The sequence below is a fragment of the Ptychodera flava genome, chromosome 7 (assembly GCF_041260155.1).
Source record: "Ptychodera flava strain L36383 chromosome 7, AS_Pfla_20210202, whole genome shotgun sequence".
Classification (NCBI taxonomy): domain Eukaryota; kingdom Metazoa; phylum Hemichordata; class Enteropneusta; family Ptychoderidae; genus Ptychodera; species Ptychodera flava.
Window position 1 is genome coordinate 8,430,324 of NC_091934.1, and position 14,930 is coordinate 8,445,253.

General features: G+C 36.5%; 1 protein-coding gene across 7 annotated transcripts in view; it reads left to right on the plus strand.

Moving 5' to 3' along the window:
* LOC139136700 (endothelin-converting enzyme homolog) overlaps positions 1–13,122 on the plus strand; it is a 108,514-nt gene extending 95,392 nt beyond the window's left edge. For all 7 annotated transcript variants that reach the window (XM_070704504.1, XM_070704500.1, XM_070704501.1 and 4 more), the window contains 3 exons: positions 5,964–6,059; positions 6,569–6,645; positions 6,908–13,122. In XM_070704504.1, the coding sequence (XP_070560605.1) occupies positions 5,964–6,059; positions 6,569–6,645; positions 6,908–7,007 (273 nt within the window). In that variant the 3' untranslated portion in view covers positions 7,008–13,122. The remainder of the gene's footprint in view (positions 1–5,963; positions 6,060–6,568; positions 6,646–6,907) is intronic.
* The last annotated feature ends 1,808 nt before the right edge of the window (positions 13,123–14,930 follow it).

Consider the following 14,930-nt stretch of genomic DNA (forward strand, 5'->3'; position numbering starts at 1 on the left):
GGCTTAGTTTTCAGAAAATTGAAAATTTTACTTTTTCTCCATAGAGTTAACACAGGGATGGCGCCCATTTTGAATTTTAAATATCGGTAAATCTTGGATTATTTGTTTCTCTAGTACCAAAATTTGCAAAAGTGACCCCCTATTTTTAGCGACGAAGTTACGTACTGAGGAAGCTTATAGAGTTGGGAGAAGCAAAGTTGACGTCACTTCCATCAACAACTTCCGTAAAACTATTTTGTCACACCACGTGATCAGTGTTATCTAACGACTACAGCATACCATTCACGCTGCACATTCACTATCAGCGAAAATAGTATCGTGTTGGATTGACATTATAATTGAACTTAGAGCGTACGTGTGAGTGTATTGGCTTACATGAAAATGCGATAGACAATGATGCATTTACGTTAGAACGTCCATGCTCGATCAAATTGTGTTTGTTCTGTCGGTGTAAATTACGAGATTGGTGGATGTGGATGGACAGCTTGCGTTTGGTTTTTGTCTGACATGCATGTCGTTTCGATCTTCTTTTTACTGTGCAGGGGAGAATGAATTACGTTCCTCATGGGTTTCAAATATGTAAAAAAAAACCGAAGTTTTGAGTGGATTTACGATTTCATTTGCAAAATTTCGAGCGAAAATTTCAGCTTCCCATTTCATCGGCGCGACCGTGCAAGAAACCTCAGTCTCCTACTACCTCCATGATCACATGCCAGTCTAGCACACAGCATCGTACGCAGGGCTAGCGAAAGCGACAAGTAGCTGAGGTAGGCTGGGATACGACTTGGGCCCAAGAAGCTGAATTTCGGCAGTAATTTGGCTTTTTACGTCAAGTCCCAAAATGGATTTGAAGTCACCGACCCTACGTACGGGTCTTTGCAGGGCTGTGGTGAGCGGGGCGATTAGCTGTAGCGGAACACACAGCATCGTACGCAGGGCTAGGCTAGGCTAATGTTGTACTACACGAACATGAAAGGCCTCTGAAACACTCAGTGTGCAAGCGTGTGGAATTTTCGTAGTGTTTTTTCTCATTTAATTTTGCAAATTATCAGCAAAAAACTCAATAATTCAAGGTAACCCTTTCTTCTCAATCGCTTTCTGGAGTTTCAAAGTCATACCAACGAAAATGAGTGAAAAACGTCGGTGCAAAAATCGTGCATCGGCAAGAGTAGAGAGTGAGAGTATCCATACAGAAATAGCCCATGATTCGAGCTTGGTTTTCATGTTTTTCGTTTGAATTTTGGCCAAATAGTGCTTTTTAGCGGGTTTTGAAATTTTTAAAGCATATAAAAACATTAAAATGACTTTTCATTAACAAACGAAATAAAAAATTAGAAATTCAATTATTTATCTACAAAATAAAAATATTTTTGGCAAGTGAATCATGCAGCTAAAAAGTGATCAATCAATGTTTTGGACGAGTACGTAGTGTGAGCGATTTTCGTGGGGATTCCCCGACCGTTGGTTAATTGCTGTGGCGCTCGAATACGCACTACGCAGTCAGTTTCTGTGAAACGGGATGAAATTTTCTTTCAGGCGAGGCGTTTCAAGTTACTCTTGAGAAAAGTTACTTATTTATCAGTTGTTGTTTTACTGTTTCATGACACATGTTTTTGATTCAATCTCTTGTTGACCTGAAAACAACGATACTTAGTACTCTTTTTCAACAGACTTTTTATAGTAATAGCCGCGGTAACAGCTGTCAAATACTATCGTTTTCAAAGTACATTTTTAATGAACTTAGTCGATGAACATTCTGAACCATCGTGTAATGTTATGTTGTCATAGTATCTGCAATTGGAGAATTACTTCACATAGAATAATTTGTAAATGTAAATCAGTGCTGTTGAAGATTATTTAATTGTCAGGGTGTTGCCAAATCTTGTGTGTATATAAGTATGTCCGGTTCTGAGATGAGCTGTATTGGCATCCAGGGCTCCCGCTACCTATTCGCCAATTCGCCAAATGCGAAAGAAAGTTAAAAATGGCTACAAAAATTCCTGTTTGGCTAATGTAGTGACTATTGAATTCTTACACCTCCTCAACAGAAAACTACACCTAACAATAAAATGTTGTGAGATGTTGAAACAGTTTACCCTCCTTCCTACAAAGTTGCAATGTATTGAAACACTTTACTCTCCTTTCTACAAAGTTACAAATTCCCTGGTACGTAAACAAACACTGTTGCTGTTCGATACTACAATACATCATGAACGTAACGTCCATGAATACACTGAGGCCTGCTTTGCCTCTGTGAGTCCTGGGTCGTCCTTGAGTCTATCAAAAGTTTTACCTACTTTGCTGTATCAAAATTTGGCCTGCAACTACTCAGTTTGATAGTAAAAACCATTATTTCAAAGGAAACTTTCACAAATGGAGTCATAATACAAAGGAAAAGGAGAAAAACTGAGGTTATCTGAAAGGTCAAGTCTAGGTCATCTCATCATGTGATGTCATGCATGAAGACCCCCTAATTACGCAATTATGGTTCACAAGAAACTACCTAGGGTGGTCCAATAGGTGAAAGGTAATTTTGCTGCCTTCCAATTTAAATGGCATTTTGCTGCTTTCCAATTTAAATGGCATTCAGCTTGATTGACTCCCATTCAGCCTACTTTCAAACTGCTATAACTTATACAAGAAATTATGTGATTCTGAATGATTTTAATATTTTTGTAGATTCCACCAGTTTAATGATCTAGAAGTGAACATCACCAGACATTTCTTGATGATATCAAAATATCAAATGAAAATATATCTGGGCTAAAACTTTTGAGACTGAATTTGTAAATTTACCAAGAATTTTCGGAAGCTAGAGGGGAACAGACATAACAGTGTGATGGGCGGACCAGAAAGTCCATGGAAATCAAGCAGGTTGTTCTTACATGAACATTGCTGTTTGGTGTGTTGATTTGTAACACGTACACTATGCTAACATGTTTCAACACCCAAGGAAACATTTGCAACTTTATAGTCAATGCGACATATTAATAAAATTATTTTAATTTTGTATCGGAATATCACAAAACAATGTTGTGATCATCGCAGTCCAGCTGTTATGAGTAAGCATGTGTACTTGGCTGGACCGATCAAGTTTCTGCAAAAAATAATTTCACTGTCATTGACAAGCTGATGTCTTTAATAAATGTGTCCAGTCAATATCCAAAAAAAATCAAGGCCATCAATGACACGAAGAAAGTTTGTCAGTCCTCACGAAGTCTGGGTGGACTTATAGACTGGGTATGTCCGTCTGTCCGTGCGTGCATGCATACGTCCGTCCGTCCGTTCACGCAGACATCAGACTGAGACATGCCCTGGTCAATTTCTTTCAAACTTTGCACAAGGATAGTACCCTACCCCATACAGATGCACGTCGATTTGTTTCACAATGCGATCAAATTTGGCCGTGTTAGACTTGGAGGACTTTTTAGTTTACACCTCCATAGACTCCCATGTATAAGGCAGTTCTCCATAGACTCCCATGTATAAGGCAGTCCTCCATAGACTCCCATGTAAAGGCAGTTCTCCATAGACTCCCATGTATAAGTCAGTTCTCCGTAGACACCCATGTATAAGGCCAAGAAAAATAAAAATTTAGTTTCTCATCGTATTCTAGTGCAAAAAGGATGCAGTGACACAGTTTTTAGTCCCTACGGATGAAGTCCAGGGGGCTTATAGATTGGGTCATGGTGTCCGGGTCATTGTGTCCGTTCGTCCATCCTTTCACACAGATATCTCAGACATTTTGACAAAATGTCACGTGACATTGGTGACCTTTGACCTCAAATATATGTATTTGTCCATAACTCAGTAACCACAAGTGCTACACCCTTCATATATGGTATGATGGGATGACGCCACATATTATACCTCATTAATTATGCACATATCTAATTTTTAGCGAGCCAATAGAGCTAGAGGTCTGATTTTTGGTATATAGGGATAACTTAGCAATACAATTTTTTTTTGACAACATATCACATGACCTCAATGACCTTTGACCTCAAATATACATATTTGTCCATAACTCAGTAACCTCAAGTGCCACACCCTTCATATCTGGTATGATGGGAGACCTTATGACGCCACATACTGTACCTCATTAATTATGTGCATATCTAATTCTGAGCAAGCCCAAAGAGCTGGATGTCTGATTTTTCGTATATAGGGATAACTATAGGATAGAAATTTTTTGACAAAATGTCATGTGAACTTGATTTTTTACCTAAAATATACGTTTATATCAATAAATAAGTCCCACAAGTGCTATGTCCTTTATATTTAGTAGGATGGGAGACCTTATGACAACACATGCTTTACCTCATTTATTATGCACATATCTAATTCTGGGCAAGCGAATAGAGGTAGAGGTCTGATTTTTGGCATATAGGGATTTATTAGCAATACATTTTTTTTTTTCAAAATGACACGTGACCTAAATGACCTTTGACCTTGATTATACATATATATATATATATGCATATCTCAGTAACCACAAGTTCTATACCCTTCAATTTTGATAGGATATTAGACCTTAAGATGTCATATCTTGTACCTCATTTAGTATGCGCATGGCTGGCCAATACAGCTACAGGTCTGATCTTTTTTCCAAATTTAGAACAATAACTTAGACATGCCTCATGTGTTTCAAATGGGAACAACGACATAGACCTATGGCCCATAGATCTCAACATATACTTCTTAATGACCACATTTCCCTGCCCCATCAAGACTAATACTCCTATTACTTTGTCATTGTCAATGACTTGTTTAGAATTATATTTTCGTTTTAAACTACAGTTCTTTGATGCAGTGGGGTCGTCTGGCAATCCATCATCACGGCAGATGTAGTGCATCCAATACACAGTCCACACTGTCCAATCATGCGTGTATGTTTTCCTGTTATAATTCAATAGGGTCAGAATTTGTAGCAAGGAACATACAAAATCTTGCAGATAATCAATTTGGATGATCTATGTACATCTATGCAAATTCCAAGTTTGGTGGACATGTGAAAATTATGTTTTTTGCCTTCATGTACAAGATGGCATGTTTACCAAGCTGGACGCTCACTGCTAAAAAACCAATAGTTTTATTACAGTTTCACATTTCAACCCTTTCTTTGCATCTTTCTCAGCAACATTCCCCAAACCTCTCTCCTTGCATCCCTACCGCTAAATGCACTGAGGAGCACAGGTCATCATTGACGCTATTTTTATTCTTGATTTAGTAAGAGAATGGCTGAAAGTTTATCAAGGAAAGTTTGAGCAAATGTTTAAATCTTTCTGACTTTGAGGTGCATACTACCTTGTTAATTACTAGAAAGTTTTCAAGTCGATAATGTGAAATTTTGTGATGAAATAAGTTTTTAGAGACAGTTGTTAGTTTACTTTGTCACCGATTTATCATGAATTTTGACTCTGGATTGTTTGAAATAGGAATGTGATAACACATTCTGCACAAAGACTACTCCCACATTTGTGCAGGAAATTGCACTGTGCAGAACATAAGATGAGATGATACACTGTGAAAAGCTGTCTTTATGCATACCTGTATACCAGTACTGTTTTCATATTATATGGAGCAAACTTTCAGACTGAAGTATTTGTTAACTGACTAACCAATTTGATTATGTGTGCTGTAACTTTCCTTGAAATCCTACATAAGCTTACCCCTTTGAGTGCTGTAATTGTTCCCACCAAAATTGTAGTGCAACATTTTACCAATTTTTATGAAGTTTTCTGTGAGTCCTTTAAGAATTTTGGAAAAAAATAGAGATTGTATTTTATTGGCTCCAGTTTTTATCAAAATTTCAGTAAAAATTTGAAAAAAAAATTGACTTGGGTTAAATTTTACAAAGGTGACAGAAATTGACTTTGGCGCTTAATGTTTTTCTTTCCTGTTGTCTACATGGCAATGAAAAGTAGTAAAACTGTTCTGTGTATGATTGTTACATGATGTAGGCATATGACAGTTGGGTAGAAGAAAAGGGACCAGAGGCTCCATTACCAGCTTTAAACCTAACCCATAGACAACTTTTTTTCCTAGGATTTGCTCAGGTTGGTGTGATAAAACTTATATCAAATGATACTTCAATATTTATATCCAATATTTGTTTCATTTGATTTCACCGCTATTTTTTCCTAGAGTTCAGAAATATTTGTCTGTGTTTGTGAATAGCTAGTGTTTACTGCAGATCACCCTCTGTGATGAAAAAACAAGTACTTTTATCAAAGCCTCATCAATGCAAGTACCTAGCAGGCATATTGTCACTTCAGTGTCAATGTTGGCATGACAAACCAAGTGTCAGCATGTGTGAAATAGATCAACAGAAGTTGCCATGAACAAGGTTTCTGAAGCAAGTTTACAGGGAGTTCAGTATAGCGCCCTCAACATTTTCTATAAAATATGCTATTGTTTCACCTTTTCGCCATGAAACTTCTCCTTCCAGTAGACATATCATTCCAAAATTGGTAAAAGTCAGAGAAGAACCCCCTCGCAATTTACAGATTTCTTCAAGGATTTTTATGGTGCCTCAATAATTTCAATGCATTTTTTCACTAACAAGGTATGGTGTTCATCCAGCACTCAAGCTAGTTCTCATCTTCAACTCCTAAGTGACCCACACAGTCCAGCCAAGTACAGGTAAGGCACAGTTTTGCAGTAATATTTCTGCTCTAACTTCACACAAGTGTACTTAATCCTCTTTCTACCATGCTCCATTGACAAACCATAGAAATAAATACCACTAGGAGAAAGAGGATTAATTTGCTTCTTTTTTACCATTTTAATATCTGTGGAACCAATAATCTGGATTTCATTGGCATGGCAATAAATTCGAAGCTGATATTCTCTGCTAAGGAAATGCAAATGAGGATTTGTTTCATGTTATTTTTCCATTTCACAGAGTAATCGGCACACTGTCCAATTCTGAAGACTTTGCCAAATATTACAACTGCCCCACTGGAAGTGAAATGAACCCCGCCAAGAAATGTGAAGTGTGGTAGTGATGAGTGCTAGCCACCATCCCTCCATGGTGAATGGAATCTTCTCTTACCTTCTATCACTCTTCGGTCATTATGAACCACCCAGGGTTATTCCATTTTAATCCGAGTGAGGAAACTGTTGCATCCGTGAAAAACCGCACGCAGAGGATGCGAATTACTTCACTTTCAGTTTTTATCCATGACAGGCAATGCTATTTTTTCATAGAGAGAAAATGCTCATGTCATAATATTGTGTGAAAATTGATATTTTTTAAGTTTGTAAAGGTGGAACAAAGAAGGCTATTCTGTCCACCGGACAAAATGCTCCAGTACATGAAAGTATTGTGTGAATTTTATGAAACAGCACCATGTAACTGCCACCCTCATATCGCCCACATGGACCGTTGTTTTCCCTTTTTAAGCAGTCATATCGGTTACTTATTGATCAAATTTTATCAGTCTTTTGTGGACAGTATGTTTTACAGTAAGTACAGCAAAAAAACAGCTTACCTAGTCCTGTGGAGGCTACAGTGACAAACAAGTTATGTTGATTTTTGTTCCTATTTTCTGAGCGTAACATCTTTTAAAATTAATATAACGTGGTAAAGTAGAATTGTCACTTCTTTGAAATTTTGATTTGTTTGCAAAGAAAACTGCATTTCTCTGTGCTACCTTTGACACCCCCATCTTACTGAATAAAGGTTCACCCTTACCCATGTAGACAATGGGCCTGGACCACAACTACTTGTAAATGGGTATATGTAATAAAGTTATTACTGTGAAATGTACAGGTCTTCCTTCCTTCCATACATCAATGTTTCAATGCACACTTTCTTCAAAAAAGAATTTTACCTCAATACCATGGACCAAGCCAGCATTTGCTCTGTCGCAACAAAAAATACAGAAAAAAGAATAAAATAAAAATCAATACCTTTGAATTATTTTTTCTGCTGTATGATGTAACTTTGAATCTTCTCAAACCAGTATACAAAATTTTAATTTTTCTTTAAAAGCTATTTTTTTAAAGTTCGTTTCCTTCATATTGAAATCTGGAAAGAATTCCTTTTATCACTTTCATGAAGGGATTTTTTTCAATACATCATTTGGTAAGTGTTTTTATTGCACTAAAAAATCGCGATATAAATTTCCTAGGAACACGTAGAAGATACAGATTTAAAGTAAATTTATCACCAAGTTGTTGCAAGCTGGTAAATCACAAAAGTATCACAGAAATAGTTGTTTTATTTCATGTTATATTATGATAGTTGTGTTTTTGATTGAGGGATTTTGAGTAGCTTCAAACATTTATCACTTGAGTGCCAGAATTTGTCACAGAGTGATCTTTAAGACTGTTATTACAAACTGTGTTTTTGTATATGGCTGGTACCATATTGACATTTTTTTGCTTAGTTTTAGATATCAGTTGAACCTGATGATCAAACAATGGCTTATGTGCAAACTGCAATATCTTCATCTCACAAGTGTTTAGACGGCCAGTAATGCTATCTTTTGTTGATTTTTTCACCATTTCTGTTTTGAATGTCAACCATAATTTCTCTTTCTACTCCACAAAGCATGTTGATAATAAACACAGTACTCATCTTGTAAACCCATCCCGTACGTGTGTAAACTGCATTGTTATTGTTGAAAAGTGACTTTTGGTCCGGACTAGAATTCAAATGTAAACAATAACAATACATTTTATACGTGCTAAACTGATAAGCTGAATAGTGGGTGTTTCAACATTCTTCAAGGAGTAGAACAAGTTGCAATTGAAATACAAAATGAAAAAATGACAAAAATCATCAAAAGTTAGCAATACTGACCCTTTAATTAATCTAGAACTTGTGTTTGTTAAATATGTTGTGTTCATGAACATTTAAGGATAGCTACTTTTATGCAGAGACTTTACAATGAATTGCCTTGTTGGTTCAAGCAGTGTTTGACACTATGAGACAGATATTTGACCTCTGAAACTCTCAACAAATGTGATAGTAAAGTTTTAAAGACGAAAGACAGAGTTGTCAAGAAATTGACAGTAACTGAAACGTGCAATGGATTTTACTTAAAGAATATCTTATGAACTTACGAATCCTCAATTAAACATGTTGAACAACTACAAGTGATTTATTAATTACATTGTCTGAATGTTATTCAAAGAAATGTAAAGATGTTCTTAGTGAACATTTTAAGCTGTATTTTGGTATTGTAAGGATTTTGTTTTCAAATGCATTTGGTAATATTGAAGACATAAACTTGTAATGGCAAGAATTGTGATGTAGGACACTGGTTTATAGCTTTACATAACACAATTCAGCATTATCCAACGGCCAGTTTTTATTGATTTATCATTAAAAGTACCCTAGAATATGTAATCCCTGCCTGAAGGAGATTTGGCCCACCTGCCGTATAGATTTAGGAATAACAAACAGGAGTGTAAACAGATCATGACTGATGGACATTCTGAGGAAAATGACCAGTAATAATATTTATAGAGCCAGGAGTGAGGAAATTCATTGACAAGACTTGTGTTCATTTATACATCACTACCAGGATCAACTTAGTGTTACTCTCAATGCAATGTGTAAATGCTTGATGTCTGAGCTATGCACTGTTGTCAGGGGCCAAGATACTCACATTTTATTGGAATTTTTATCAGAATATTACTCCACTTTTGATAGACCTACCAGTGTTACGCATGCCTTTGTACTCCTAAAAGAAAAGTGTGCAGTCAGAGTAACTACAGGGGATTTGACAAACCATGTGTAGGTTGGGCATCATAACAGTGTTTTCAAACAATATTTTACTGGATGAAGCAGGAAGCAGTTCCTTTTTCCAATATTTTACACCAATTCACGCTATATCAGAGATATTGGTGAGCAAAAACCATCTACAGATGTTACACTTCAAGTCTTGTATTCTCTGTCAAGTACAATAAGCACTTGATTGGCTTGCCAGCTATTTGCATGTAAGAGAGGGCTTACCACCTCATGACAGATTACCATGTGTGTTCAATATAAGTAAGAAATGTTCAGCAACAATAATTTTTGACTTTTCGTAGTGGGTTTTATGTGTACAGATTCAACATGGTATTATCATTTTGTTTCAACAACACACTCAATGTAGATATTTTTCAACCAAGACTTTTTAATCAATGACCATGACATTTAGACAGGCTAGATTTTCTCAGGCATAGCTGTAGTTTTTGTTACTGTTTGTGTACACAGCTGTAATTTAAATCTTGTTGATCTTCGTCATGTGACTACCATTCTGACCAATCACCTTTCAGCATGAAAGGGTACAACCTCTGACCTCAGCATTTGTACAAATGAATATTACGCCTTTTAACCTCATTATTGTTATTTACACAGCTAGCAAGTTCATGGAACAATAGTCACAAAGATTTTCATGAATATATCAAATGTTATCCTAGATATAGTGTCATTTACGTAAACTCACAGTGGAATGCTACAGTTGTGGATAGTAGCTTTCTTGTGACGTCTTTGTTGATGCGATAACAGAGTCAGTGAAGAAGTAGAGCTCAGAGTTGGCATTTTAGCCACTGGACAGTTTGATCATGATCAAAAGTCTTAAGTTTATTTAGCAATAAACCACACCCAGCATTTGTATACCATGAGGTTTTGACCAGTTCATGACATATATATGCACGAGCGATAGCAAGTGTATACCGGTATGAAGTGAACGGGGCAAAACCAAGTGGTATACCCTCACTGTTGTGATTTATTGATATTATATCATAACAGTATATTGAAATTCTGGAATGAAAAGTCAAAAAAGGATTTTTGCTCTGGCCAAAAGCTCGCACGTGTGCCAACCCTGGTTTATGGTGAATATACCATGTTTCTTTTCACGTCTCAACCAATCAGATCACTGCATTTGCACAATCAATATACTGGCATGATATAATTTAGGATCTGAAACCCCCATGGAAAAGCTGATGCATATCTCCTATAATATTGTCAGTATGATGTCAATATCAGTTGAAGCACGGTCACTGTAATAGAGAGACTGTGGTTGAAGTATCATTTCAGGAGACTTAAGCCCCGTCTGTTTATAATGAAATTAGGCCCAGCATAAAAATATTGACATTGAATTTGATTCAGCAAAAGTGTCAATACACCATGGATCAAAAGCTAGTTGACAAAGTGATGAAATGTATTCCTGTTTGTAACTGAAACTGTTGCCATGGAAGTTCAGCTGTGAAAGCTCTCAGGACTTCAATTCTTGTCAAAGCAACCCTCACAATTGTTAGTACCTACAGTATGTTTAGCATGTTCCAATATCACTAAATGAAACAATAGAGTTGTACAAAGTGGCATTGATGATGGGGTAACATGGTCATTGTGAAGTACAGTATGTGATCACGGACAAGCAGAAATACAAAGAGTATAATCTCAACAAAAGAGTGTTTTTCCGTCACTTTCAAGAGACCAATATTAGTTATGCACCAAGTGAGTTTCAGATTTACACAGTAATGTTCATATTTTACATGTGATTACAGTTGCATTTCATTGTAAATCTACAATGTGTTTCAATTCCTGCCATGAACACACGCATCTTTGCTTTATTAGTGTTGTCTGCGTCACTGTATATTCAATTGAAATTCCTATAGTCTATACTTCAGGAAGGTCATCGTGTTTGCTGGTTTTTCCAACTGTAACAATGATCTTGTAATTTATTTATATCAAAATGCACACCAGGACTAATCACGTATTTGAAACTGTCAACAAAGACAGCATCACTCAATCACACTATCACTTACATACCAGTATACACATCAGTTTGTCACCTACCGTAGTTGGGTGATTTTCATTTCTTGTTGTAAGATTACCATTTACTTCTTATTCTTTGATGCCAATGCACAGTTACTTAGATAATGTGCCTTTGCCAATATACATTATTCCATTTACAGTCATCACATTTACTAAGGATGATTCACAAAGTCATTCACCTTCTAAGTATTTTGCACCTGGCTTAGCTAGGTCTGTGTTGACCATGATCTGTGTGTGCTACTTGTTGTTTTTGTTTTTCACAAATCATGTCATTGATCTCATCTTGAAAATCCATTTCGTTGAACAAAAAGCCTACAGAAACCACCTGTAGGTAGCAAGATAGCTACTAGGTATACACCACATTGAAGTAGGTGGGCCCAATATGTCAGCTAGTCAGGACACCTCCCTTGAGCAATTAGACTGAATATCTAGGATGGTTGTGTTGCACCTGAACTCAGTAGACAGCGTTTTGTTTTGGTATGGTGTTTATGATGTCAGGTGTATCTCCAACATCAGGGCACAGCAATACAATCTTTGTAAACCCATCCAGCATAGATATAGAAATACAGATTTTGTTAAAAGAAAGGACAGTGGGTACAGGTATTGCTGTAGACATCACAGCAGGAAAGACTTTATGCTGACTATGGTATTTCCTGTTTTGTTTTTTATTTTAATTTTCATATTTGCGAAAACTGCCCTTGAAAATCTTGTGAGAAGTTGTCATTATTTATTTTAGAAGTTTGAAAATGATGTTGTTTCAGGTTTGTGTAGCTAGAGTGAGAAGATTTTTTAAGTGAGTGTACAGTGTTGCCAACACAAACTGCAGAAATTTGTACAACTGCAACTTTGATCTTATTAGTGTACAAGTTTCCATTGGATTGGTCAGTTGTGTTATGTCAGAGGTGATGTGTGGTAGTTGATGTCCCATCTGCTGTACCATTGGCTAACATAAGTGATACATTGCCTTTGCAAGTCTCTCTCAGCTCAGTTCATTGGATCATGTACATTAATTTGCATGTGGACAGAAGTAATTTGCATATTCCACATATGTTCACCTGTCGCTTAAGTCCTTAAAAACTGAACGTATAAAGAATATTTAAAAAAAGAAATGGTGATTAATGTGTGCTAATATAGTTTTTGTTAACTCTAAAATATGTCATAAAATTGCACTCATTGAAAAAATATGTCAGATATTGCGTTTTTGGTAAAGAGTTTTTGTAACCAGAATATTTGAAGATAGTAGATTGCATTCCGTAAATAGTATTATATATTTATTCAACCATTATTTTCAATGTATATTACTGTATTCATAGAGTATGAATAAAGACCATCTATAAGTTAAATGTTTCCTCCAATTATTTTAAAACAACTGTTTTGCCTGAACTTGCCCAAAGTCTGAGAGTATATTAATTTCTGGATGGAGTAAATTGAAGGAATAGACTTTATGAAAAATGGTTGTGTTGATGGTGCTGTGATTGTGAAACCTACTAGTAACTACTAGTACATCCAAGCAAAATACAAATATATTGCATAAAAGTTTACGTTGGCTTAGCTAAAGACAAGCGACTCGCATGGCTAGCCTACATTTTCACCTAGCACCTATCATGTGTTGCATGCATCGAACGTACACCAATGTGTAACAAAATTAAAATGAGCATTAGATGATGAACGCCTGCCGAGATAAAATAAATCACCAATTTCGGCAAATTGTCGTGCATAATATATCTATATGTATATAAACAAAGGCAATGCATATAATTTACCTGGAATTCACAGATGTCGTAGCCAACGAACGAGTAAATAGTCTGAGAGCATGATAAAAATTTCATGATAATGAAATGTTAATATTATCGATAAAATAAAACCGTTTTGGCAATACATCAGGATAGAACTTCTCTCCTGCTCAGCAAGACTTGATATGAAGGTGTAGGAATCGTACTTGACATTGTGGTCTATGGCGTGTCCGATATAGTATGAGTATACTTATTTCATTATCAGAACGCCCCATAGGGTGGCCCTACTACAATGTCAAGTATAATTCATACACGTTCAGTGATTTTATCAAGTATTGCTAAGCAGAAAAGGGGCGTGACCCTGATGTAATACCAAAACTTTTGTGTTGGTAATATTGATATTTCATAATCATGATATTGATATCGTATTTCTTACACTCTTTGCTCCTAGTTTGCCTGTGTGTAGCATTGTCTACACAGCAGACTACTACCTAACAGTTCACAAGCAGATTCCCAGTCCAAGTTCATATCTTACCAATCATGCTTTCTTAAGTATTCATTCCTTCAAAGAACCATTCAGCTCTAAGGCATGTTCCACTTACATGTATTACTCTGCAGACACGCGATATCAGTTCCACAATCCATCCTCACAAACAGGAAACGTTGGACTTACGGGTCGTGTACATGGTAGGTTACTCTCTACTCACATCCAACATGTTTGTAGCGAAAAGTCCGCAGGGCAAGGGTAGATTTTTAGCGTAGAGGCGCAGCAGAGGTCACAAACGCTTGAGTGAAAATCAGCCAAAGTCAATTAATCGAAAAACTCATCTCAGCGTAGAGGAATAAATAAATAACGAATACTAGGCGTATCGCCTTCATCGAGAAACGGAATAGCTTCAAGTAATTTGCATTAGTTCTATATGCTTAAATACTTGGAACGTAAAGTCCGCTGGCCACGTCAGTGAACATATATACACTTCGAGTCCGCTTCGGATCTAATGGAATAATGTAGATACGCTATCTTTGAGCTCGGTACGTGATCGTTTCACGGCACAACTTCGAAGAAATACGTGGAAAATTCAAGCCAGAATTTCCAAATCGGTGGTGAACACGTTTTCACAAAATTGCGAGAAACGGAAATGGAAGCCATTCGATGCCAACGTATCTCTTATATAGTTGTGGCCCTGGGCCACAACTATCTACCATCTTTCAGTGTTGAAGCCCTAAGTTAGCTTTTGTATACAGATAACATTAATAGAGAGTATAATAGTTTACGGCACGCTATATACAAAGCGTATACTTTATCAAAAGTGACAGGACTGTTTTGGCTTCGAATTTGTCGCTTCACATGACTGAAAAGACCCCCTCCTTACATAATACAAATTTATATACACATAGCTAAAATACGATGAGCGTCA